At 37.9% G+C, this 26,896-nt stretch overlaps 1 protein-coding gene and 1 long non-coding RNA gene across 3 annotated transcripts in view; both read right to left on the bottom strand.

Annotated features, from left to right (window-relative positions):
• Positions 1–26,896, bottom strand: part of NSMCE2 (NSE2/MMS21 homolog, SMC5-SMC6 complex SUMO ligase) — a 231,119-nt gene that overhangs the window by 102,150 nt on the left and 102,073 nt on the right. The window contains exon 5 of one of the 2 annotated variants that reach the window (XM_005688848.3): positions 7,565–7,648. The exons of the other annotated variant lie outside the window; for it this stretch is intronic. Coding sequence (XP_005688905.1) covers positions 7,565–7,648 — 84 coding nt within the window. The remainder of the gene's footprint in view (positions 1–7,564; positions 7,649–26,896) is intronic. 2 annotated transcript variants of the gene reach the window in all.
• LOC106502835 lies at positions 8,168–15,452 on the bottom strand. The gene is made up of 2 exons (XR_001296485.2): positions 11,098–15,452; positions 8,168–8,768 (listed from the first exon to the last, which is right to left on the bottom strand). It is a non-coding gene; the product is annotated as an uncharacterized LOC106502835 (long non-coding RNA).

The following is a 26,896-nucleotide window of genomic DNA, read 5'->3' as shown; positions in this document are numbered from 1 at the left end:
TGTACATTTCATTCCCATGACTCATTTATTTTGTAACTGGAAGTTTCTACCTCTTAATCTCCCTTACCTATTTCACTCATCCCCTCACACCCCAACCCTCTAGCCACCACCTGTTTGTTCTCTGTATCTATGAGTCTGTTTAGTTCTGTTTGTTCATTTGTTTTCTTTTTTAGATTCTACATAGAAGTGGAATCACATGGTATTTACCTTTTTCAGTCTGACTTATTTCACTTGGTTCATCTATGTTGTTGCAAATGGCAAGATTTCATTCTTTTTATGGCTAATAGTCCATTATATGTGTGTTTATATACATACATACAGATATATATAATTTCTTTATTATTCATTCATTTACCAATGGACATTTAGTTTGCTTCCATATCTTGGCTATTGTAAAAAATGCTGCAATAAACATAGGGGTTTATATATCTTTTCAAACTAGTGTTTTTATTTTCTTCAGAAAAATACCCTGAAGTGGAACTGCCAGATTGTATGGTAGTTTTATTTTCAACTTTATTAAAAGCTTCCATACTGTTTTCCATAATAGTTGCACCAATTTACCTTCCCACCAACAGTGCACAGGCTTCCCTTTACTCCACATCCTCGCCAACACTTATTATTTGTTGTCTTTTTGATATCAGTCATTCTGGCAGGTGTGAGGTGTTGTCTTGCTGTGGTTTTGATTTGCATTTCTCTGATGATTAGTGATGATCATCTTTTCATGTGCCTCCTGGCCATCTGTATGTCTTTGGAAAAATGTATCCTCAGTCTCTGCCCATTTTATAATTGGTTTGGGTGTTTTTGATGTTGAGGGAAACAATTTTTTTGCTTAAAAGCTTTGATCAACATAAGCACTGAGTATTCTTGCTTGATGAAAATGTTTGCCTTCCAGCCTAAGTGGTGTACAAAACAAGAATTCAACGTGGGCCACGCTGATCAAACTGCTTTGCTTTTTTAGTCACAGATGGAGAAAAACCAGCCTTGTGGATGAAATGAGGGACATTCAAAGTCCACTAATTTTTGTTTTGGAGTAAACAGGGAAACATTTTATTTAAAATTCTTCAAAGTGATTTTTCTAGAAGTTATTTTGGCAACAGAATAAAACTTCAGCTATAAACACTTGCCACAAGGACCTTCCAGCAAAGACTGAATGCAGGTGAGAAAAGTATCCCTCACAAACTCTCAATGGATTTTCAGCTGTGAGTTGAAAAGCTATCATCCGAATTTGTTCTTCACACAGATTAAGCTAAATTTTTCCCCTCCCTGAGCCTTTTTTGCTTTCTTTCTTTTTTTTTTTTTTTTGAGAAATTCAGTAAGTCAGAAAATTAAGAGGCTTGGTACAACTTAATGCTTTGCAAAGTGGACTCTGGCACTAGACTGAGTTGCAAAGCTGGTTCTGCCAATTATTAGCTGGGCGCCCTGGGGCAACCTACTAAGACTTCCTGTACTTCGGTAGCCGTATCTGTAAAATATGTAAAATACTATCTGTACCTATTTCAGATGACTGTTTTGAGCAGTATAGGAGATAGTACACGTAAGGCATCATAAAAACATCTAGCTTGCAAGAAGCACTTGAAAAATGTTTGTGAGCCTTATTAGTAGAGCTAAATTTTGGCTGTAAACATTTAATGTAAGAAGTACTGTAATGAAGTTGGGTTTCACCCCTTGAAGTTTCAGTTCTTTGTATATAAAACTTTGAAAAACATCTTCCAAATGTTACACTTTGCTGAATGCTTGCAAGTTTGAAGCAGTTGTTTTTGTCTTTATTGTTTCAGAAACAGAATAATATTATCCTTCAGTTCATAAATCTTTCCAAGCACTTTTCCTTTTGACACGACTGAACAGGTCTAACAGAATACGTTGTTGTTGTTTAGTCGCTAAGTTGTGTCCAACTCTTTTTTGAGTCCATGGACTGTAGCCCGCCAGGCTCCTCTGTCTATGGGATTTCCCAGGAAAGAATACGGGACTGGGTTGCCATTTCCTTCTCCAAGGGATTTTCCCAACCCAGAGATCAAACCTGCATCTCCTGCATTGGCAGGCGGACTCTTTACCACTCAGCCACCAGGGAAACAGAATATGAGGCAATATAAATATTCACTGATTATTTCTTCTCATAGTTTGATTTCAATTTTTAACATTAAAACCTTCAATTCATTTGGAATGTATTTTAATGTGGAATATAAGGGCTTCCCTGGTGGCTCAGATGATAAAGAATCAGCCTGCAATGTGGGAGACCTGGGTTTGATCCCTGGGTTGGGAAGATCCCCTGGAGAAACTTCAGATTTAAGCCATGTCATTAAAGCATTAGCCAATGGTTCCAATTTTTTTTTTTCTTGAACAAACCAACTTTCCCCCATGATCTGAAAATCTACCACACACCAAATTTCACATTTTCACAATTTTTCTGTTTATTTCTTATTGTTTTCTCAGTAGAAAAAGGGGCTTGATTACATTGGTTAGTCACTGAATCACCAGAGTAATGCCTTGGTGATAGAAATAAATGGCTGAAAGAGGTTTCCTCTCCCGACTTCAACAGGTTTAATGGATTTTCTAATGATGCAAGGTACATTATTGAAACAAACCCAAATTTATCATATGTACAATTCTTTCAATATGCTGGCAGATTTTATTCTAATATTTCACTTAAGATTTCATAAGTGTAGATTTATGTGAAAGTGTTCTTAACTTTTAAGAAAAAGACAAAACATGGAATTTGGTCATAAGTCACCCAAGTTTCATAAACTAGGAAATGGTCCCTATTTTCCCAAGGTGTAAAACAGATTAGCTAACAGAAAATATCCATTTCTTTAAGATCTGACAAAATTTAACAATTAATATGTCTAGGATTTTTATGTTTGGGAAGGAAAGGACCTTTCTTTTAATCTTATTTTTGTAAATGTCATTCACAGTTTTGACCATTCTGAGTCCATTTTGGTTATTTTTGCTTTAAATCTACTTTTGGCCATTCATTTTGCAGATTTAATTCACTGTTGTAATGTTAAACATATTACTCTTTACAAATCCATTAAAAAAATTCCCTTTGCATCTATGGTTACAAACTTCTCTTTTTTTTCCTTTTAAAGGTGTGCCTCAGGGTAATATTATGGTTAGATTAAAAAAAAAAATCAAATCCTTGCCTTTTAACAGAACAGTGTAGTCACTGTGTGGAAAGTTCAGGTTTAATTTTAAACCGTATCCTGTTTTTTATGCTTCCAAAACTTCTGCTTTCCCCCTCATTCTTAGCCAACTGATTAGGAAGTTATTCATTCTATTCCTACTTAAGCACTGCTTGACTTTACTTTCTTGATCCTGTTATTTCTTAACTAATGTCAATAAGAAAATGACATTAAAAAAAAAATTTCCTTGCACTCTTCCATCTTCCCTCTGCCTACCAAACTACTGAAACATTTTGTAATCACAGATCCCCATTACTATAAGTCTGTTTCAGTATTCTTTTTTGAGAACTCATTTATCATTAGTCTTGTGAGTGAGTGAAGTTGCTCAGTGGTGTCCGACTCTTTGCGACCCCGCGTACTGTAGCCCGCGAGTCTCTTCTGTCCATGGAATTTTCCAGGCAAGAATACTGGAGTGGGTTGCCATTTCCTTCTGGTGGATCAAACCCAGGTCTCCCGCATTGCGGGCAGACTCCTTATTGTCTGAGCCACCAGGGAAGTCCTATGACTATGACTTAGTACTGTATTAACAATTCTTATTCACAATTAATTGCATACCACTTAAAAAAAAATCACCCTACTATCATTTCTTCCCCTTATCGGGTTCTTTACTCTTACTACTTATTTGGCTCTTGCAAGTCTTCGCGTAATTTCCCCCCTCCAGGGCAAGCACATGACTGGGATATTTTGCAAGTCATTCACTGTCAACGATGATCTCTGTGCTGCCCTTTCAAGATGCCTCAGCTGGCTGTAAAATCTGAATAACCACCTTTTCCTGTTGATATATCTAAAGTGATGCTCTGTTGCTTTTAGAATATAGTGCTACCACTTAACTGGATACACATTTATTCTCCTTCTTTCATATGGATAACAACTTCTCCCTCACTCCACTCTATGCCACCCCCACATGATGTTTAGAGTTTATTCATTTTTAAAATACAACAATTTTGTTAGAATACATTTAAAGAGTGAATTCTTTCATCATTATTATTCTCTTAGTCACAGCTTTCTTGAGATATAATTCACATAGCATAGAATTTCCTCATTATTTACTGCTGGCCACCTTTGATGTCAAGATTCACGATTCCCTTCAGCTAAAGTGCTGAACCTGTGACATTTAATATGTAAGCTCGGGTTATCAGAGGCCTATCTGATAGGCCCTGAAGCCGACTGTTGCTGCCACACTGCACCTCCTCCCTTCTGTTCCACTGGCTCCATCTTGGAACACACTTTACATTCTTCACATACTCCTGGCTTTCTCACCAGGTTCCTCTTCTTTCTCCATTGTTTTGCCAGGTCCAATCCTCACCCTTCCTCTCTCATTCTATACACTCTTCCTGGGTAATCTCATCCACTTTGGGGCTCCACCTGTCATCTCTATCAGTGGTTCTCAAGCCCCTCCCTGAATACTGTTTCTGCAGAAGCATTCTTCCATCAGTAGCATCTCTCATCAGACACAGCAATTCACAACTGCAGGGATATTCTGAAATCTCAGGAGCACTTGTCTGGGAACCTTTAGTTGGAGACACATGTTTGCTCCATCTGTGGAGGACAGCACCCACCATCCACTGAGCTGTCCAGTCCACGGGCCTGGGGGGTCATGACTACTAGACCTGAAGATACAGATGGTACAGTTCACCACCACATCTCACAGAGTGTCTAACTCAAAGCAGCACAACGAGTATCTGCTGAAGGAATGAATTCAATCACTAATTACTGTGGTTTCTAATTCATACCCTTTCAACTCATCCTCTTCTTTTCATTCGCACTGTCAGAATTTTAGTTAATGTCACGATTATTGTCTACTGGCTACTAGTGAAGTCTCCCAGCCTCGAGTCCTGCTTCTCCCAACCCATCCTTCACACTAGAGTCAGTTATCTTTTTCAGTTATAGATCAGTTCTTACCATCCCTCAACTTAAGGTCCTTTAAAATCAAACCTAAATTTCTCAACAGATATATAAGTCTCTAATTCTCTTGACTTTGTACATAGCATTTCTTCTACTTAGAACAACTCAGGTATCAATGTAAAGAGAATTTCTTGATGCCCCAAAGCTGAATTAAACACTCATCTTTTGTGCTCTCTGAAGTGCCCTGTTCTTTTCCTACTACTGTACATATACTGTATTACAACTGTGTGTTTACTTGTCTGTCTCAACTACACTATACATTTTGATAGGTGAGCCAATGTCCTTTTCACTGTATCTCAATGCCCTGCACAGTGCCTGGAACAGAGAAGGCTTTCGATGAGTGTCTGGTGAATGAATATCACTAGTGACCATGGAAGTAGGTAACTCTGGAATTTTATCACAGGGACTCTGAACCCAGTGGGATCCATAAATAAATACGAAGAGGCCATAAACACCATGAAATTGTACCCAACATTTTTTGAGAGTAGTTTTCAGACTGTGTGAAGAGTCAATAATCCTAAAAACTTTAAAAACATCCCTGTTGGAGTTTATTTGGTTAGAAAGAAACTTGCTAAAGTATATTACAAATGAACAAAAACAAAATGTAAATACATAAACACAACACACAGACACACTAATATACATACACAGAGACTGACTGAATTATATCAAGCCTTATGGTAAATCTTTTATTGGAAAGGGACAAGAATCAGAAAGTTAAGAGGGCTGCAGCAGGACTGAAGAAAACCAGACGATGCCAGAAAAAGAATTTAGAAAGATAGAACAGAGAATGAAAAGGAAATTCGGTCTACTCTGTCATTTCATATAGGCTCCTTATGTAGACAGCCTGTGAAAGGTTAGGGCTTTACAAAGGATGTCCCAAGTCTGAAGATATCTGTATAGTTTTGAAAACTGCATCTTCAGCTTGCCATAATGCTGCCCAACTTCAGCATAATTCTGTCTCACCAGTCTAGTTGTCTTTTCAGTTCTGTCCAGTGAATCTCTGTCTTGACACTGACCTTCGACAGAAGGAAAGAAAGAAAAAAGGCAGGCAGTCGCCTGGGCTCATGAGAAAAGAGACACAGGGAGAAGAGTAAAAGTCAAATGCTCATTACTTTTCAGGTAACCATCTTCCTCCGGCTCACTCTATTCCTTTGTCTTTACTTAGGGTAAACTTTATATACTTCTTTACTTGCAAGAATCTTGACAAGATATCATGTACTTTGGTAAAGTAAGGAAATATGCTTAAGTTCTGAAAAAATACAGGCAGTTTTGAGAGTTGTGTGTGTTTTTTTTTTAAATAAATGTCGACGATGGTTACGTTAGCCTCTACTCACTAATTAAACATTTAATGAAACTAGAAATACGATTTTTCTTTCTTTTTTGGCAGAGGGGAGGTTATTTCCATATAGCATGTAATATACTATACAGCCTGGTTTGCTTTAGAAGATGCCAACTTTTGTATCATAAGATTCTGTTACTGATTCACTAAAGTAGGACAAGTACTTCAGAGGTGGTGACAGGCTTGGTTTTGATGCTACCCAGGCTAACTTCCACTATGGACCTCCTGTCGGGTCCTCAGTATAGGTACTGGTCTTACTTACATTCAGGCTGTCTCTGGCTGTGAAACACATCTTGTTCACATGGGAATGAAAAATGGACTCTTTCCTCATTATCATCATCTTTCATCCAAAGGAAATAAAAGCCAGAGGATGGTAAATCTGGTCAAAAAGCCCGAAAAATTTACTGACTGGTTAAACAGCATCTTAATAATCAGGAATGGCCCACAAACCTATAAAGCAATTCATCCCCATAGTATTCATTTAACATCAGTCTACAAGAATAACTGATATACAGAGATAGCAGTCTCATGAATTTTACATGTGCCTTATTTTGCAGCAGAACTCCACTGTATAAAATAGACAAAATTGTGATTGTCAAAACAATAGTTTTAAAGAACCAAGTAAGTCTTAAAGATTTTCTGTCCTATTTGAGATCTTTTTGTCTTAATCTACCAATAAAATATAGATTACTTTAAATCAAATTGATAACTGAGGATTGCTCTAAGTACCTTCTTGCTAAATTTATAGTGAAATGTAGTGATCAATTATTCTGGCTGGAAGTTGGGGTGACAGGGGAGGAATAGGAAAGAAAGAGGAAAAATTTCCATTTACGAAAGTCCCACCTGATAGTGTACTTATGTAATACAAGAATCAATTTTTTTAAAATTCCAGGATACACTTGAGAGTTATGGTGAGTTTTGCCCTGTTATCTACTCTGATATCCCTTTTGACAAGGTATTGCTGTTAATGATTTATTGAAATCTGGTTTACATTCCGTTAGGTAAGCAGAACATGGAGTTGAGAACTTGTGCTTTATTTTTTCGATAGCAGTGTGTGGAATTTTGAAACCCTTTCAAATGCTACGGGGACTGTTTGGAGGAAAGAGAAAGATGAGAATGGAAGAAAAAAAAATTCTATAACCTCGTTCATTGCCTGCTCTACTTGCATCCTTATCCTTAATCTTGTCGAACTCATTCTGTCCTCCATCTTCTTTGGGTTTCACTGCTGCAAGAGAGACCCAGGTTAGGAAGTGACTTGAGTATGATGCCAGGATCGATGCTGACAATGAGATGAGAGCCAGAAGTGAAGCCGCAAGGGGCTGTGAAGCCAGAACTGGAAATGAGTTGTGGGGGTTCTCAGCATGTGGCATTTATATAACATCATATATTCCATTTACCCAAATGGGTATGAAATTCACCAAACCAATAATACTCACCCAGAGGATAAGGGTCTACTATCATTGACACAGTATTATTTGGTACTCTTCAGCTGAAATGCACACATTATTAAGATGTTCTAACGTACTACTTCTGGGAAGACCTTTTCTGGTGAAGTGTGGAATGGAAAGGGAACATGGAGCAAGATGACATGGATGGCATCACCTGGGAAATCCAGCAGTCCGCTCCAACAGATGCCCACAAGGTAGTATTTACCTTGATGAGCCTTGCAGACTCTGATACTCGATCTCACTGACTGGACCCAGGAATGCAGACTCATGCTAACAAAACTCACAAGACACTGATGTATACAAAAAAAAAAAAGAAGGCGACTTTATTATTTACAGTGAACAACAGAAGAATCAGGCATACTGACGCTGCATCAGTCTGAGAGTGATGACTCTGCATCAGCCCGATAGTGCATTATCTCCTTGGGAAGGCAAATCACCAGAGGGAAGCTTGGTGCACACGGAAGCAGAGCAAGTGGAGTTAATTACGCAGGATTCCAGTGCAGAATGGCATGAGGCTCTGCAGCTCTGTACCACAGGGCTATCCACCTGCACACAGGCTGGATGCTTGCCTCCACCGGGCAGGTGCTATTGGTCAGACAGTGCTTTGTTAGGTATCGTGACAATTTCATTAAGAGTTTTTCTTTTCTTCTGTTTTGGAGAGAGAGAAAATGCTCTCCTGAGCATTTTTGTATGTTTGTGTGTTTTAAAGATGTCAGTACCATCAATCAGGTTAGTCAAATCTCTGCGCCCAGAGTCCTTATGTCTCGTAAGATCACGTTGCCTTTCTTGACTTTAATCAGTTAGACGTTCATTTCTTAGTTTAATTTTCAGAGAGTATTTGCATTTTTCTGCTTTCTGGGATCAAGAGGGGCACCACATGGTGAACTCCACATTTGCCTACAGGTTCCACAAAGTGTCAGTTAAATTCAAATCAACCTGTATTCACTGTGCCAACTTTACACCCACTGCTGTGCCAGACACAAAATAATATTTAAAAGCATAAAGAGAGACTCTAAGGAGACACTGTATCTACTGGATACCTACAGTCCTAAATTCTTTTAAAGGTATATTTATTCATTTTTTACTAGATTTATAGATCCTATCCTATATATGAGGATTAATGACATACAAGAAATATAATGATAAAAATTGTTTTGTTCCCTTTAAGAGCTTACAGTCTAGCAAAGGAACACGACATTTAAACCAACAAAAAAAACACACGTATTGTGCCAAATGGTATGGAACCTGGTGGAGGGAACACTTTTTTAAACTCTAAGGGAAGAAACAGAAGCCATCCTTTTTAATCTGTTTTTTAAAGTACTAAATAATAATGAATATTTTAAAAAATTAACAGTGGTTTGAAGCACAAAGTATAATAAATTTCTTTCTCGTTTCTTCCCCACCCCTATTCTATCTCTCAAGGTTGTCCTCAGAAGTTGGAGAATACTTTCACATCTTTTTTGTGTATATGAAACACACACACACATAAACTTTTGCATTCCCAAACACATATATTTTTAAATTTCTGTATTTTATCAATGTGTAGAATTTATATATTACACATTCTATTCATAGAACATAGACACACATGCACATATACATTTATATAATGCACACATGTGTGAGATCACATTATCTCTCACATCTAACTTTTTGTTTTAAATTGTAACACATACACAGAAAAGTACACAAAACAAAAATGCCTAGTTTAGAAAATAAATTACCCTACTGAGCTTCCACCAGGTCCATAAACAGAGGATTCTGAGTACCCCAGAAACTCTGTACCACCCCCAAATCATTATGCTAATCTTAATATTAATCATTTACTAGCTTTCTATGTAGTGTTACTACCTAATGCAGGCAAAGTCCAAATTTGCCTGCGGTAGCAAATGCCCTCAAGGAAAAAGCAGTGTTCTGAATTTTCATTCTTTTTGATGCAATGGTAAATGGAACTGCTTCTTGAATTTCTCTTTCTGATCTTTTGTTGTTAATGTATAGAAATGCAACAGATTTCTGTGTATTAATTTTGGAACCTGCAACTATACCAAGTTCACTGATGAGTACTAGCAGTTTCCTGGTAGCAACTTTAGGATCTTCTATGTATAGTCATGTCATCTGCAAACAGTGACAACCTAACTTCTTCTTTTCCAATTTGGATTCCCTTTACTTCTTTTTCTTCTCTGACTGCTGTAGCTAGGATGTATCTTGGAAATCTTCCAAAACTATGTTGAACAAAAGTGGTGAGCGTGGACATCCTTGTCTTGTTCCTGATCTTAAAGGGAATGCTTTCAGCTTTTCACCATGGAGTATGATGCTAGCTGTAGGTTTGTCATATATGGCCTTTATTATGTTGGAAATATGCACCTCTATGCCCACTTTCTGGAGGGTTTTTATCATAAATAGGTGCTGGATTTTGTCAAAAGCTTTTTCTGTCTAAGCTTCTTTGAACTCTTGTTTTTCCTTACAGTTCCTTAGAGTTTCAGGACTTTGCTCCTCTGAGGATGTTTTCTTGTACATATTCAACAACTTCAATAATTTTCAGCAAGAAAATTGTTCAAATAACTTAATCAGCCATATTTCCAGTAACAAAAATTGGTGACACGTCTCAATTTCTTCCTGTGTTACAGTTCTAAGAATAAATGTAGATTCTTATCTACTAGATTCTGACCCCATAGGGATTATGAGAAGTAAACATCTTTGATTTTCCATAGCATGAATAGTGAAACATGCAATAAATGCACAAAGACTAAAGAATAAGCGAATGGAAAAGAGAAGGAATATGTAATTATCCTGCCCTTGAAGAGTTTCCATTTTCCTTCTGTGAAGGAAGATGAGATATATATGTATAAAACAATTTGACACAATAAAGAGGCATGTTTAAATGAAATCACTTATATTCACTGACATAGACAGACTTCCAAGATACATCATCAGATGGAAAAAGAAAGTTATAAGATGGTGTATGTGTGTAAAATATACCTAAATCTATAGCTATCTCCATGTGTATAAACATGTACGTGTGTAATATGTGCCATGTATATTCTTGCTTATATGTAGAAATATGACAGTAAAGACACATAATGGTAGTTATCTCTGCAGATTGGAATTGGGAAGCCAGGAGCAATCTTTTCACTTTCAAATATCCTATGTAATAATTTTACAAGAAGCATATATGACTTTTATAGTTAGGGGGAAAATTTCAGATTATATTCAAGGGCAAACATACCTGACACAGGAAATCAAGAACTAAAAACATCCAGAAACCAGACCCCAATAAATGGTTATTTTGAGACATTAGTCTGCCATCTTCTCAGTCGGTCAGCTTTCCAAATAAAGTCATACTTCTTCCCTCAAAAAAAAAAAAAAAAAAAATAGCCAGGAAGACAGCTATTACTGGGGAAGGCTTATTTGAAAAGGTAGGACTTGAAATGGGTCCTGCAGGACTGGCAGAACATAAGTTAGAGAAGAGGAATGGGGGGGAAGTGGCCTTGATGAACAAGAGTTGTGCTGTGATCAGACAGCAGGGAAAGAGTTAGAATGGCACCCAGAGAGGCCATGAGGAAGTGCATTCACCTGGCTAAAACTAACTCCAGTTTACACTGAGAGGCAGGATTAAACGGACATAGAGTCAGGGTCTAAAATGGTGAAATCTCATCAATATTAAGTTTATAATTGGGTTGATGGGAAATAGAAGTCAATACGAGACAATACTCGTCAAATGGAGTAGTTTGTGCAGAATGAGATCAAAGGAGAAAGACCCCTGGTAATTTGCAGTGTTAGACTAATAACAATTGGTTTTTACTAAGTTGAGAAATGCAGTTTTGGACTATTCAATTGTTGCAGTGGGTAAAACTTAGCAATACTTTGTTCAAAATCAAAAAAGTCTCTACAGTTGACTTTAAGGAAGAAAAATTCTAAATAAGTAAAATTTGACAGAATTAAGTTATCTTTAGGGTTTCAAATTATTTGGATCTATATATTTATCACATTAAGGCTCAAATCACAAAATTATGAAAACCAAAAAAAGATTACTATGAATTCATAATACAAGTGATGATTAAAAATTTTTTTTCTTCCAAGTAGATTTTAACTTCTAAGTGACATATTACAGCCTGGGGCTATAGTCTTAAAGTGGAGTTTATTATAGTTTTACAGTATTTCAAAAGTTTCAGTCAGATACTTTTTCTTGCCTAGCTAGAGGTCAAAAGCTTGAGGATTCTTACATGATAGAAAACAAACTTCAAAAAGCTTAAAAAGTGACCTGTCATGCTTCAGACTCTTTACTTTTCTGTAAGGTCACATTTCTGAGGAAGATGACAGAGTTGGTGATTGTGTAACTAAGCCTCCAGAACTACTTACGACTCTGGAATGTGATTATTGTTTTGCAATGGAGTTGGTCACCATCATATGAAAATCTTGGGAAATAAAATATCTTGTTTACCTGCTAGTTCCTGTCATAGAATAGCTCATTCACACACAGCACTGCACTACTTTAGTCTAAATTTCCAAGCTACATTGCTTGGCGCTAATGATTCTATCTTAAAAGAATGTTAAGAATATTTCTACATACTTGAAGAGGTAAGCAAAAGAGGGAAGAGGGTCGGGGGAGAAAGAAGAGTGGGAGAGAAGAAAAGAAATGCTTCACAGTAACACAGGAAGCGGGAGATAGGAGAGGACACAGATGAAACAACAAAATTGGCTCTGAGTTGCTACCTGTTGGTAGAAGGCGGAGCTGAGTACACAGCAGTCCATCTTGTAGTGTGTCTTTGTTATCTTATATAATTAACTGTTCCATAATTTAAAATGTAAAAATGAAAAAGAAAGAGCACATACTTAATTTTTCAAGACTGTCTCCTAACTTGCAACCTAAAAAGGGATAATACAGCACTATTAATAGTACTGCAATAAATAAGTCATCTTTAGAACACTGATTTAAGAGTTTAAGAGTTTCTGAAGCTTACCTGTCCAGCAACAATAACAAAATTTATGCTGGATGATAATCCTTATTCTGCACATCATTCTTACAATAAAGCACTTTCACATCCATATCTCAACCACTCTACACATGAACACTGAGAGATCTGGTGGGTGACATTCTAATTTAGGAAAAATATGAGGTTCAGAGAAGTTAAGTAGATTTCAGTTCTTTCACTCATTCCACAAACACTAAACACCTGTGTTAGGCAAATCTATTCTAGCTATTAGAAATTAAGAGACAAATAAAATGTGATTCCTTTTTTTAAGAGGTACATAGTCTAGCAGAGGGGAGGGATTTATAAAACAATTACATGATGATATGGTTTATACTACAACAGTATTTTTCAAGAAAAATTTTCTTAACTATGACTTAAAGTAAGAAATACATTTTATACTGCAACCCAGGATAAACAAACAAGTTTAAGTAAAACAGAAGTTTTATGAAACATGACTCTTTCTATACACGATTCACTCTGTGGTATTTTCTAATCTACCCTATTCTGTATCTTTTCTTTTTTTAATAAAATGCTGGTCACAACCTTTTACAATTGGGTTGCTGCTTACAACACCTCATTATTCACTAGTGGGTGTGACCTACAGTGTACAGAAGTGTCAGGATGAGTATGATTGGAGTTCTGTGGCAACACAAAAAGAAACAGACTGTTTCAGGGAATGAGAAAGGTCTGAAAGAGGTCAGTCCCTGAGTACTTACAATACTAAAATGGCAGAACCAGAACAAAGGTCTTAGACCTTTTGCTCTTGGAATTATTGTACTGTTGCACGCCGGCCAAAGACACGGCAGCGACAGACTGCGGACTCACTGCAAAGCTACCAAAGCAAGTTGTTTTCCTGAAGGGATGTCGGCAATCATTCATTCATATTTACTAACTCGTTACTGTGTGGCACAGCACTTCCTGTCTACTGGCTCATCCTGCTACTACCTGTGAGACAACTATAAACATCCTAGACTATGAGGTTTACTCTATGACTAACAGTCCCAAATATTTGTTTCCTCAAAATTTCTCTGGAAGACCTAAAAACAAGAGATCAGGCTAATATGTGTTAGATGTAAAATGAGATACTGTAATTTTTATCAACTACTGATCTAATCTGGGATTTTGTCAAGGCCTTAATCTTCTATTTCAGCCTCAAAAGCCTGCTGTCCCTGCAGCCAGTTGTGGCTGCTGTGTACAGGGCGCAGGAACAGAAGGGGTAGCAACCATTCTTATCTTATGCCGCTGCCCCCTGCCGTCGAAGAGAGAGAGGGGTAGGATTACAGAGACCTGTAGATTTGATTTTGCTTTGTCATTTTGTCCAATAGGAACGTTTCCATTTTCAGGTACTTGTTCTGAGAATCTATTTTGCATGAAAGACTCATTTTGTGAACCTGACATAGTTCTTTGGGCCTTTTATCCAGTAAGCAATAAAAGAGAAAAGGTGCTTTTCCACATCAACATGTACTCAGCTTACAATAGTGCTACTATTCTTTGGGCATTCAATAAATATTCATCAAGGATATGGATACAGACACCGAACAGAAAATAGACAAAAGGAAGAAAGTTAATTGAACTTCATGAAAGATAGAGGAACTACAGCTGTTTCTCATCCCTACTTCCCCAAAGGGAAACATGGTTTGAATATCAAGATAAAAGATTTTGTGGGCTGAAGTACCCTTAATTAAAATAAAATCAAACCGAACTGAACCAAACCAAAAACATCAACCAGCATTTGTGCCTTTAATCATATAATTGTAGGGTCTTAGTAAACTGAAAGTATTCTGGGTTAGGCTTTATAGGTATTAACTCAGTAATGGAGGGTTGGCCAGAAGGAAATGAAAATTATACTTTTGAGAAAGTCACTGAAAAACATAAGCCATTTGTAAGACACTCTGAGCTTTGGAGAATCTCTTGCTTTGGAAGACCTGTTTAGGGCTGATACCTCTGAATATTCTAAGAAGTCTAAACAGGTGAATGAACTACAATCTAAAAGACCTTCATGTTTTAGGCTATACAAAAGATTTATTTTAAGAATACTCACTCTTTAATTTAAACCGCCAAGTATAACATTTTCAAAATGCTGTAAATATTTAGTTGAGAATCAAATGATAAAACATTAAAACAACCAACATAAGCTTGGTATCGTTTTCCTTATACAATCTTTAGGATTCACTTCCAACTTTGTATGAAGCATCTTCAAACGACTGCACTGCTTCAGGTATCTTGGACCCATCATGTCCAAAATCAACTCTAATTCAATTCTACTCTTTTTTCCTGCCCACCTCCCAGAACACCCATTCTTCTTCATTAATTCCAGTAATCCCTAAAATGAGTATTCACAGGAAAAATCCACAGCAGAAGGGATTAAATATGAAAAGTTTCATACTGGATTCATGCTCAAAAGTATTTATTAAGGGTATGTGATTTTTACTTTTTCTATTTCATATTTAGTGCTCCCATTTCATTTAGTTTATGTTTTCCAATTTCTCTGTCTCTTTTTGTTATTGTTGCTCTTTCTCAAGCCTTTACCAAGCCAAGTTAAAAAGCTTTTCTATACATATATATATATAGTATGGAGAAGGCAATGGCACCCCACTCCAGTACTCTTGCCTGGAAAATCCCATGGGTGGTGGAGCCTGGTAGGCTGCAGTCCATTGGGTCGCTAAGAGTTGGACACGACGGAGCGACTTCACTTTCACTTTTCACTTTCATGCACTGGAGAAGGAAATGGCAACCCACTCCAGCGTTCTTGCCTGGAGAATCCCAGGGATGGGGGAGCCTGGTGGGCTGCCGTCTACGGGGTCGCACAGAGTCGGACATGACTGAAGCGATTTAGCAGCAGCAGCAGCAGCAGCAGCAGCATGTATATAGTATGTAAAATATGCATATTTTAGAAAATGTATGAATTTTTGCCTAGCTAAAAAAATTATGACATTTTGAGTCCACTTGTTTGACTTATCATGAACAGAATGCTAGACTTCTTTCTAATTTATATTCACTCAAAACTTTTATATAGCTTCATGTATTTCGGCATCTAGCATTACTGCTAAATGTCTAGAAAATTTATAATCTTAGTGATTATAAAGTTCTTTCTGAATGAGGAGTGAAACTAATTCTGAGAATATAAAGAAATACTATGTTGTAAAAAAGACAGGAAATTAACAAGTCATAAGTATCATTAACTAAAGTAAGATTTTGCTCAAATTTCACAAAATTTTATGCTAGTGTCTATTATTAGTTTTCAAACTATATTCAAGACTCTACATTGTATTTAATTGTATTAAGCAGCTTCAGCTGTACACAACAAATTCTGATAAATTTTCTTTTCATTTTTATTCTATTACAAATACTTTCTAAGTTTCCTTGTTATGGCTTCTTAGACACAACCATAAAACCATCATTTAAAAGTGGACATTTAATTTCCAAATACATGGGATTTTGTTTAAAGTAAAAGAAAAAAAAAAGAGTACATGATTTTTAAAAAGTCGAGATGACTAATCTAGACCTCCTCACTGCCTTCAGATCGTCAGTCTACTAAGGGCTTCCATTCTACGCCTCTTCCACCTTTTTCTCTTCCATTCCTACCACTTCTGCAGTAGCTCAGTTTCTCCATGTCCTGCTTGGATTTCTGCAAGAGTCTTCCATCTTGTCTCATTTCTTGCAATATCCTTTTTCAATTCTTTGCTCTGCCACTAGAAGTACCTTCATTAGTCAGATAATATCACTCATACAAAAAAAAAGGATATCAAAGGGGCAAGGGTGGTGGTGGTGGGATGAACTGGAAGACTGGGACTGACACATTCACACTACTGACACTATGTATAAAATAGATAGTGAGAACCTACTGAATAGCACAGGGAACTCTACCTGGTGCTCTGTGGTGACTTGAATGGGAAGGAAATCCAAAAAAGATGGGATACATGCACATGTATGGCTGAGTCACTTTGCTGTGCAGTAGAAACTAACACAACATTGTAAAGCAACTGTACTCCATTAAAAAAAAAAAAAAACAAACACAAAGGCACTACCTACACAATAATCCAAACACTGGAGTGTGGCTTTTACAACTCCACACTTGTAGAGGGGAAAAAAGCATGACCTTCAGGCCTACATTTGAGTTTTGGTCCTGCCTCTGATAAAGCTTTGTGATTTGGGGGGAAATCACTTAGGCTTCTTGAGCTTTTTATTTCCATCTTCCAAAGTGGTGATATTAATAGCTCACAAGATTGTTACATAAATCAAATGAGATCATCTATGAATGAGAAGGAACATAGCACAGAGTCAGACACACACTACCAGTGAAGTTGCTCGGTTGTGTCCGACTCTTTGTGATCCCATGGACTCTAGCCTACCAGGCTCCTCCATCCATGGAATTTTCCAGGCAAGAGTACTGAAGTGGCTTGCCATTTCCTTCTCCAGGGGATCTTCCTGACCCAGGGATTGAACCCAGGTCTCCTGCATTGCAAGCAGATGTGTTACCATCTGAGCCCCCAGACACACTAATCAATCATCAACTGTTTGATCCCTTCTTGCTCTAGGTTTGATGCTACTATTGCCCTCTGTCTCACTCCCATTACACCTGACCCCATGACCCTGGCACATAAAACACCAGCCCACCTGGGAGATATGACTTCCTCAAATGTGACACGTGCTCTCAGGCCTCTGTGGTTCTATGTTTCATGCCCTTGCTTCACAGGTCCTTCAACTGCCATCTCAAGTGAAATTCTACCCATGCCTCAAGGCCCAGCTCAAATGTCAACTCTTCCAGGAAGTCTTCTACCAACCAGAATTAACCACTTTTCCTTCGTGTTCTCCATGCACACTGCTTACAGCTTTATTTTTGTATTTATTTCTGTTATAATATTACTATTATATTTGTATTAAATATAAAATTATGCTTATATATGTTACCTGTGTGAATTACAAGCTTCTTGAAGGCAGAAAGCATGCTTCTTCTCAGTAACTAGCACCCTGTACTGGGAGGGATTTAATAAAACTCTGCCGGTTGAATAACTGTATCAAAACATTTTCAAAATGAGTAAATTTTACCAAAACAAAACACCAATCACTTGTTTCAACTTCTGAAATAATTTTTAGAAAACAACTTCTACTTGAAAAATATAATCTAATATGTAAATTAAAAACAACAAATAAATGACCTGAAAATGGTAAATTTTTGATTTTTCAGACTCAGTGTAAAGAAAAAGATATTATTTTTAAACTATTAAACTGATAATATCAGTTATCATCCACTGACAGACTACTCATGAGTGAATATTAATAGAGAGTAATAAGTCAAAGAGGAATATCATGCTATATAAATGGAATATTAGATATCAATTTATAATCATATTTTCAGATACTTTATGAACTTGCACTATAGTGAGGGAAATAATCAGAACACAACACTGATCCCAATCTTGCAAGGATATGTTTTATAAGAAAAAGGACTATGGAAATATAGAAGCCATTACTATGTGGTGGGACTAGAGGTGATTTTTATCTTTTGTCTTTTGTATTATTTCAATTTTCTATGACATAACCATTTGCATAGTTAGAAAAGTAATTTTAAAAAGGATTGAATATCAAGAAATTCTAATTAAAGCTTAACCTGATTTGTAAATACTAAAGAAGTTTTATGAGCCCAGTAAAAGACTTTCTGATTCTTAATATTAATTGCAATCTATTTGCATAGACATCGTTCAACACCAAAAGTTAATGCTACAGTTTAGAAGATGTTAATAAAAGCTTTCCTGAATTCTAAATAGAGTAAGTAAACCTTTGACCAGTTATTTAGCAGGCAGCAAAGCACCAGTTCTGGAGGGGCAGAGACTGAATTGGCATCCAGGTCAGCTGCTTGTCAGCTGTGTGACTTGCTCTGTCTGAGCAGCACAGATGCGGGAAAACCCCCAAGCTCCCTCACTGTTCTCCGCAGGACCAATGAGGATGCCGTTAACGAGAACCCCACACTAATGTCTAGGACATGGCAGGTCCTCTCCTATCTTGTGTCTCAGATCTGGAGACTGTCCAAGCTTATTGGAAGATAGACAAAGATGAGCACAGGGTTTCATTCTGACTTGAAGCAAAGCTGAAAGGCTGGTTACACTTGCTGGGTTGTCAAGGCTGATTCTAAGAAAACAGATCCTAAGTGATGCCAGCTGCACCAGCCTGGCTGTGACCATGGCACTCCCAGGTGGACCCCTCTGCAAAGTGGGGCAGGGCTGATAACAGGAGGCTGATGGAGGTGGATGAGCGGGTTGGAGACAGGGGATTGAGAGGACACAAACACATGAGGGAAAAGGAGGAGAGAACAAGTCTTGGAGGGCAGTGCCATCGAAGGGGCAGGGAAAAGAGGAAGGAGGGAGAAAGCGGAAATAACCAGATTGTCAAACAGGGAGGAGCAAGTGGGGAGAAAGTTGTCTCTTCCTCTCCACTGTCTTCCTCCCCAAGGTTTCTCCCCCATTTGTGTCTATTCCTCTGCTTCTCCCTCTTTTCTACGTACCCACCTCAACTCCACTTTCAAAACCATATTCTTATTCTCAAGATTCATTCCTCCTCTCTCTCTGACAAGTGGCATTCCTTTCTCCAGAAGTTAGAAAGTGAAAACCTAGAAAAACACAGAGTTGCCTGCAATCCCTAAGCTGGCTTCCCCAACCCTCAAGGTCCCCCAAGCATCGAGGGTAGGATCTAGAACTGATTCCAGCTGCAGGCATTGGTTGGGGTCGAGGGGACACAGCACAGAGCAGCTGCTCACCTCTCTACCCTCTGTTCCTGGCCACCCCATGTCCTCATTTGCACTATCTTCAATTACAATGGATGCACTGTCTTCAATTACAAAAGACCCACACGAATGTCCCATGATTAGAATTTACCATCTGATAATTGTATGGTCACCTTCCCTTCCTGGCAAATTTACAAAATGTTATTTTAAAATGTCAGGATTGGACATGTTTAAAAGAAAGAGCACACAGAGACTGGGCCACAAGAATATTTAGTCAAAAATTATAATGTGCCTGGGGTAGAACTGCCTTTATTTCCCAAGTACAGGATCTTGACTCTCAATATATCAGTTTAATGTGCCAAGGAAAAGCTCAGGCAGAAATGCTTGATTCTGGTTGTCTTGAAGGAAGTTTATGTATTCTTTTTTACAAATAAATATAAAGGTTGCATTGAATCAAAAGTGCCAATAAAGTGCTACACAGGTGGGTGCTGAGTGGGGGCAACTTGGACAGAAGGATATATTTGGATTAAAAACTAACAACTCTATTAAAAAATCATCTTTTGGAAATCATCACTTGAAGAATAAGAAAACGCTAATACTGTACTGGGAAATGCATTCAACCTCGAGTTAAAGTGTGTTACTTTACACTTTACCAAAAAAATATGATAATTTGTTTACAACTGCCAAAAGCAGTGCTGCCTGAAGTGAAAACGCGAGCATCCATGCAAACAACTCTGTTCAGCAAATAAGTGTAATCTGCTCCCAATGTTAAGAGAATACTTTCCTGTAAAAATGAACCAAGAAATAAAAAAGGGAGCATCTTACTAAATAAAAACAAATGTACCCAAATGCACAGTACAAACAAATAAACTATCGGGACCTCCCTGGAGAGGCTTCTTCACTCGCTGTACCTTTAGACCCTGCACTGCAGGGAGACGCTGGCAGAAGACTGGATGCGGGAACAGGGTGAACTCTTCCTCCCCTTCTGAAGCTCTCAGGAACTTGGACAAAGCCACGGAAGAAGCAAGAGCTGTGGGGCTCTGAATAACTGTTTAATAGTGTTGACTATAAAAAAAAACAATCGGAGGGTTTGAAATGAATGGAGTTGAAAGGGCAAGAAAGAGGATGTCAGAGAGCTTAAAAGAGCCACAAGATGAGAAGCGGCTCTGCCTGCCATTGACGGAAGAGGCTTCACTGTTAGCCAAGTTGTTTCCAGAACCCAGCACTGGTTTAAGAGCTGGTTTTTGTCTCTGAGGTAATGTAAAGAACATGAAGTTTTCACACTCTGCTCCTTTTAGGGATCGGCACACATGGCCTAAGATATGCTGGATATGTGATCAGTCTCTCTCAAAGATGTAGCCCACTTAAGAGGCCACTTCATTTCAGCAACAGAACTCCGAAATTAATTAAAAAAAAAAAACTCATGTCTCACAAAAGAGATCATATTATCACTGGTGTGTTGACTTCCCCCTCTTCTCCTGCTTTTAAAGAGTTCTTTCTTTTTCCTCAACAAAGGCAGTCACCAAGGGGCAGTTTACGTAATGGCTAAGGGCATGGACTCTGCAGCCAGATTTCCTGGGTTTGAATCATGAATATGAAGCTGAACGAGTTGCTCAACTTCTGTGAGGCTCCATATCCCCTTCTGTAAAATGGAGATGATAGCACTACCCAGCTCACAGCACCCTGAACAGAGCCGGCTACACAGGAAGTGCTTAAAGAAGGGCAATGACTGTCACTGTGTTTGTCTGGTTTTTTTAAAGTTAACTGCAAGGTAACAAAATCCTTGTAACCAAACTTAGAAAGAAAGAAAGAAAGAAAGCATATGACTAATGTACTTAATAACTTGCCTTTCCAAGTTAAGAATATACTTCTTGAAGACTTACTAATTTTTTGTCTCAAATATCTCATAGTTTCTGGCATATAATAAGAGTTCATAAACGTTTTAAGAACAGGAATGAAAGAAAGGAAAAGAACAAAGCTTTGTGGATCAAATAAGGCTGTAATATTTGCTGCATAAATAAATTCAGATTTAATGAGCTTTTATTAAGCGCCTACTTTGTGCCAGACCCTGTGTGAAGTCTTTATGTTGTTTTAATTAATACATTTCTACGGACAAAGCACATCTACATAACTGCGTAACAGAGTGGCTACTAGGCTATGCTGAGACCCATTTAGAATAGGCCTTCTCAGTTTGCAACCCAGAAAAGGCTGGTTAACTAAAACTTAATTTTCAAGCCATACAAATTACTAACTCATTTACATGCTGCCAAAATGTAGCAGCAGAGAGACCACATGACTGAGACACAAGCGAAGGCTATACCTGGACTGGCATCTGCTCTTCTAGATCTACAGCAGGGTGATGGTACCCCTTTGGGGGTACAGAAGCACCTTGGGATATTTTTAACTCCCAGCAAGCCCAAATCAGAAAGCCCAGCTTTACAGGATCTCTTTAACCACAGAATAAGGAACCACATACTACATTCAAGATTTGGCAGCAACTCAATTTCCAAATGTTAGTTCTTCATGAAACCATCCTATATCTCAGGGAAACTTCACATCGAGCTCAGCTCTTCTACTTTTTATTTTACTGGGAAGAAAATTCTAAGCCATTATAAATGAATAAGTGGATTTCAGTCTTATGAAAGGGCTTTTTGGGTGTGGTCAAGATAGCTAACTTTGAAAACTTAGCAACACAGGATACATTATGAGTAAGTCCTTTCCTTTTTTTTTTTAAATAATGATGCTAACTCACCAGATCCTTCTGAAAGAGTCCTTTTATTAATTTCAATGAAGTCAAGCAGAGAACAAGTTGTAATATGAAACACCATTTATGCAACTATGTTGAAATTCTCTGCCAGAGTTATCTTCATGTAAGAATTTTATGGTAAAACAATTTCAAAATAATATCAAGCATTAGCTTAGGCTCATCTTGGTTTTAGGCTGGCTTTCTATACAAATCACTGAATTCTACTGCAAAATGACAGTGCCCTTAAATAGAAAAAAAAAAAAAAAGAAATCCTCTTCCTCCACAGTTCATATTTTAATAAAAGAGCTGAAACTAGGCTTCAACTGAAATTATATTGTTGGGCAACTCCAGAAACTAAACACAAAAACATGTTAAAGATTGCAACATCAAGGGAAAACCATCCTCATATATGTACTTTTAGATTCCTAGCTGTTTCTGACCCCAGCCCAGATGAGATCAGCTGGAACCTTCAGAGGCCTTCCTGCAGTCAGCCAACAAGCCACTCACTCCTTCCTCAACCACAGGGGTTACCCAGGGAAGGACACGCAATGCATTTAAAGGGCCAATAGAAATCCTGTGGGTGGGTTTGGTCTGCCTTTCAAAACCAATGAGCGTCCCATTATATAACCTTTAATAATAAGAGAGAAGTTCACAGTCATATACCCAACTAAACCCAAGGCAAGCTATGCTGCATGCCTCATTGTACCTTTTTTTTTTTTTTAAAGAAGTGGTAAGAAATAGTAAAAGAAAAAGCTGTCTGAATGGTACAATCCATCTTGTCAGCTAATGCTGGAAAATTAATGAATTGAACTTGGTAGTAAAGCTTAGGCTTGTTTTTTGCAGTGGGTTTCATGGCAGTCTGATGTTTTTGATCAGAAAAGCCCAAGCATCTAAAACAAAATCTCCATGACATCTGATTAATTCTTTATAAAATAAAGTAAGTCCTTAACCACAAGAGAATTCTGAGAATCTGGCTTTTCCAGAAAGCCCAAGAAAAATACTTCAGTTTCACCATTCTCAAATTCATTTGACTTTGAAACAAAATAAACATATTACTCTATTTAATATCTTGCACAAGCGAATTCACAAGAATGAAATGTGTTCAGAGTTCCTAGAAAAAATGTAGCAATACAGGCTGCCAACTCGTTCAATGTCAAGCTCTAGGCAGTATAGCCACACTAGCAGTAAATGACTCAGAGTGAGTCACGCTTAAGCTATTTTTGCTTTTAAAGTACTGCCAGGCACTGTGCTAATATTCAACCCAGAGTAAATTTAGCCCAACAAGAAAACAAGTGTTTCCATGGTTGCTTCTTCACAGTGTTTATGGTATATATGCAGCCATTAGGCACAGGAATCTAGCCAGATAAATTAAATGATCATCTTTCATTTACATCCAAGCTTTGGAACACTGGAAACACTAAATGCAACTTATTCTTTCATCTCCTGACTGTCCACCCCTCCAGACCCCAAATAGCAACTACATAGAGAGGATCCTGTTAATGATTCATATAAAAGTTTGTACCATTAAAGTACCTTTAGTGGATTGTTGTTCATGGATTTTATTTGGCTTTGTATTAAGAGTCACAACCTGCTGATGGTGCAGCCACAGGGAACTAAACTGCTTAAAAAGTATCCAGCAAAACCAGCAGGAAATGTGGACTACAGATACTAAGTGAATCATTAGGCAGTATCTTACCCAGTGAATGGTAAGAGTCTGGGAATACAAATGCTCACAGGGTGTCTAAAGAACATCAGTTGTTCTAATTCAAAAAGATATACACACGCCAATATTCATAGCAGCACTATTAACAGTCAAGATATGGAAGCAACCTAAATGTCCATCAACAGATGAATGGATGAAGAAGATACAGTATATACACACAATGGAATATTACTCAGCCATAAAAAAAAGAATGATACAAAGTCATCTGAAGCAACATGAATGGATCTGGAGATTATCATATTAAGTAAAGTAAGTCAGACAGAGAAAGACAAACATCATATATCACTTATATGCGGAATCTAAAAAAATGATACAAATGAACTTAATTTACAAAACAGACTCACAGATATAGAAAACAAACCCATGGTTAGCAAAGGGAAAAGTGCAACAGCCACTCACTTGAGTAACACATTGACTACGGAACAGATGCTAGGACTTTCCTCTAATTAAAGCTACCTGTCTATTTAAAGCTGTTAGAAATCTAAGTCTAGATAAAGCTGTTAGAATCCTTAGCTTTATCTACAGAATCAATGCTACAGTTGTATACAGTGGTTAGCTGTTATGCTCAGCAAAGAAATATTACAGCTAACTGTCCCAGTCCAGGTTTTCAGAGTAAGAAGCATGCGCTCCAGGATGCAAACTCTTGTAATTTTTATTTAAAATGAACTTTTGTCTAAACAATGAGGGGGAGTAAGACTAGGTTTCACTAGTAATGTACATATGGACATTATGCAGACCATGTATAAAAATGAATAAATAAAATATCACAAGGGTGTGCTCCTCCCCATAGGAGAAAACAAAAAACGTGGAGACCACTGCTATCACAAGCACAGCCACCTGAAGCACGGAACCCTCTCCTCTTCAACCTGTATCTCAGTAAATGCTTGCTCTTTTTTCCCACCTACATTTTAATGGAGCACCAGCACAAAGGAAGTATAGTGGAAAAGCCTAGGTCAGCAAGCAACTGGAGAAGACAGAGAAATGGTAATCTGAGCAAGGCAAGTCTGGAAAACAGCCACATGGAGCACCTCAGCACAGCTGTAATGATAGCACTGGGCCAAGGACAGTCACTCTGAGTCAGAAAGCTGACCAGTTAGTTCTCCTATCAAGATGCCAGGAACACGCGGACTCCCTGAAAATTTAAATGGGGGCTCAAAAGCTATTGAGAGTGAACTGAAAAAAGCCTAATGCAAGTGTAGCTACATAACAGACATCTTTCGCAACACAGTTCTTGGGGAACAACTGTGAAGGGGTTGCTCAGTCAATGCTAAAGGTAGAAATTCCTAACATCACCTCTGACTTGCATGAATGGCATCTTAACTTCCACAGAAAGCATCTAGCTCAAGGCTTGACATATAGCAGATGATTAATATAGCTCTCTGAAATAAACAGGTAAATTATAAAACTATCTCCCCATAAAACATCTTATTTGAAACCCATGCATTCTAAAGCTCTGTATCTGTTACCCCTGTGTTTATTGTATAGGTAAGTTTCACCAGCAAAAGCCTAAGGGATGAAAAATAATCTATCAGAATTTCTTGCTTTCTGACTCCCTTGCTCCCCGGTTTCACTAATTCTATTAATCCCAGGAATTCTACTCATCCTTACCTGAAAGTTCCATATTGAGAAGTATAAATAGTAATTAAATCTTCACAGAAGGAACATTTTAAAATTTAAGCAGAGACAAAGATGGGGAGGACGAAGAGCTGAAGTAAATTTTCAGGTCAATGAAACTATTCTTTACATTACACTGGTGGATACATGACATTATGCATCAAACACCCACAGACCATTTGATTCAGCAGTCCCACTTCTAGTTGCGAATTGAAAGCAGGAGTTGAAAACATATTTGTACACCAAAGTCCATTAGCAGCATTAGCGTTCTTAGGTGGTATTTGTTGATGGCTGAATGGATAAACAAAATGTGGTATATACAGGCAATGGAATATTATTCAGCCTTCAAAAGGACTGAAATTCGGATACATGCTACAGCATGGGCCTTGAAGACACTGTGCTAAATGAAATGAGCCAGACACAAAATGACAAGTGCTGTATAATTCTACTTATATGAGGTATCTAACCAAGTGAACAGTGGTTACCAGGAGTTAGGAGTGGGAAGGGGCACATTTGATGGGTATAGTTTCAGAGGTGTGAGAGAGGGATAGTCATGATGGCTGTACAACAAGATGAATGAACTCGATGCCACTGAACTGTAGGCTGAAAAAAGGCTGGAATGATAGGTTTCATGTTACACATATTTTACCACCAAAATGCCCCACAGAACAGTATAATACAAAGACTGAGTTCTAATGGAAATGATGGACTTTAAGACCCTGATGCTGGGAAAGACTGAGGGCAGTAGGAGAAGGGGACGAAAGAGGATAAGATGGCTGGATGGCATCACCGAACTCAATGGACATGAGTTTCGGTGGACTCTGGGAGTTGGTGATGGACAGGGAGGCCAGCGTGCTGCGGTTCATGGGGTCGCAAAGAGTCGGACATGACTGAGCGACTGAATTGAACTGAATGTGTTAACATTGGTTCATCAGCTGTAACTGATATAACACACAAATATGCAATATGTTAAAAATGGCAGCTTCAGGGGTGGGGCATATCAAAAAGTCTCTGCACTATAGGCTCAAGTTTTCTGTAAACCTCAATCTGGTCTTTTAAAAAATGTCTATTAATTAAAAAGAAAAATCTAAACAAACGAGGCTGCTCTGTGGCAGACTCCTTTCTTTGATACCGTGCCCTGTACTGACACCCCCAGTGATCTGTTTCCTGACCAAGGACCCTTAGTCCCTTTGTCTGGACTGCAGGCCCCCAACACTTAGCTGCCTTGCTCAGTTCCAGCTTCCTTTT

This window comes from Capra hircus, chromosome 14 (genome assembly GCF_001704415.2).
Source record: "Capra hircus breed San Clemente chromosome 14, ASM170441v1, whole genome shotgun sequence".
NCBI lineage: Eukaryota > Metazoa > Chordata > Mammalia > Artiodactyla > Bovidae > Capra > Capra hircus.
Note: the sequence above shows the minus strand (reverse complement) of the source record. Positions and strands in the feature narration are given on the sequence as shown.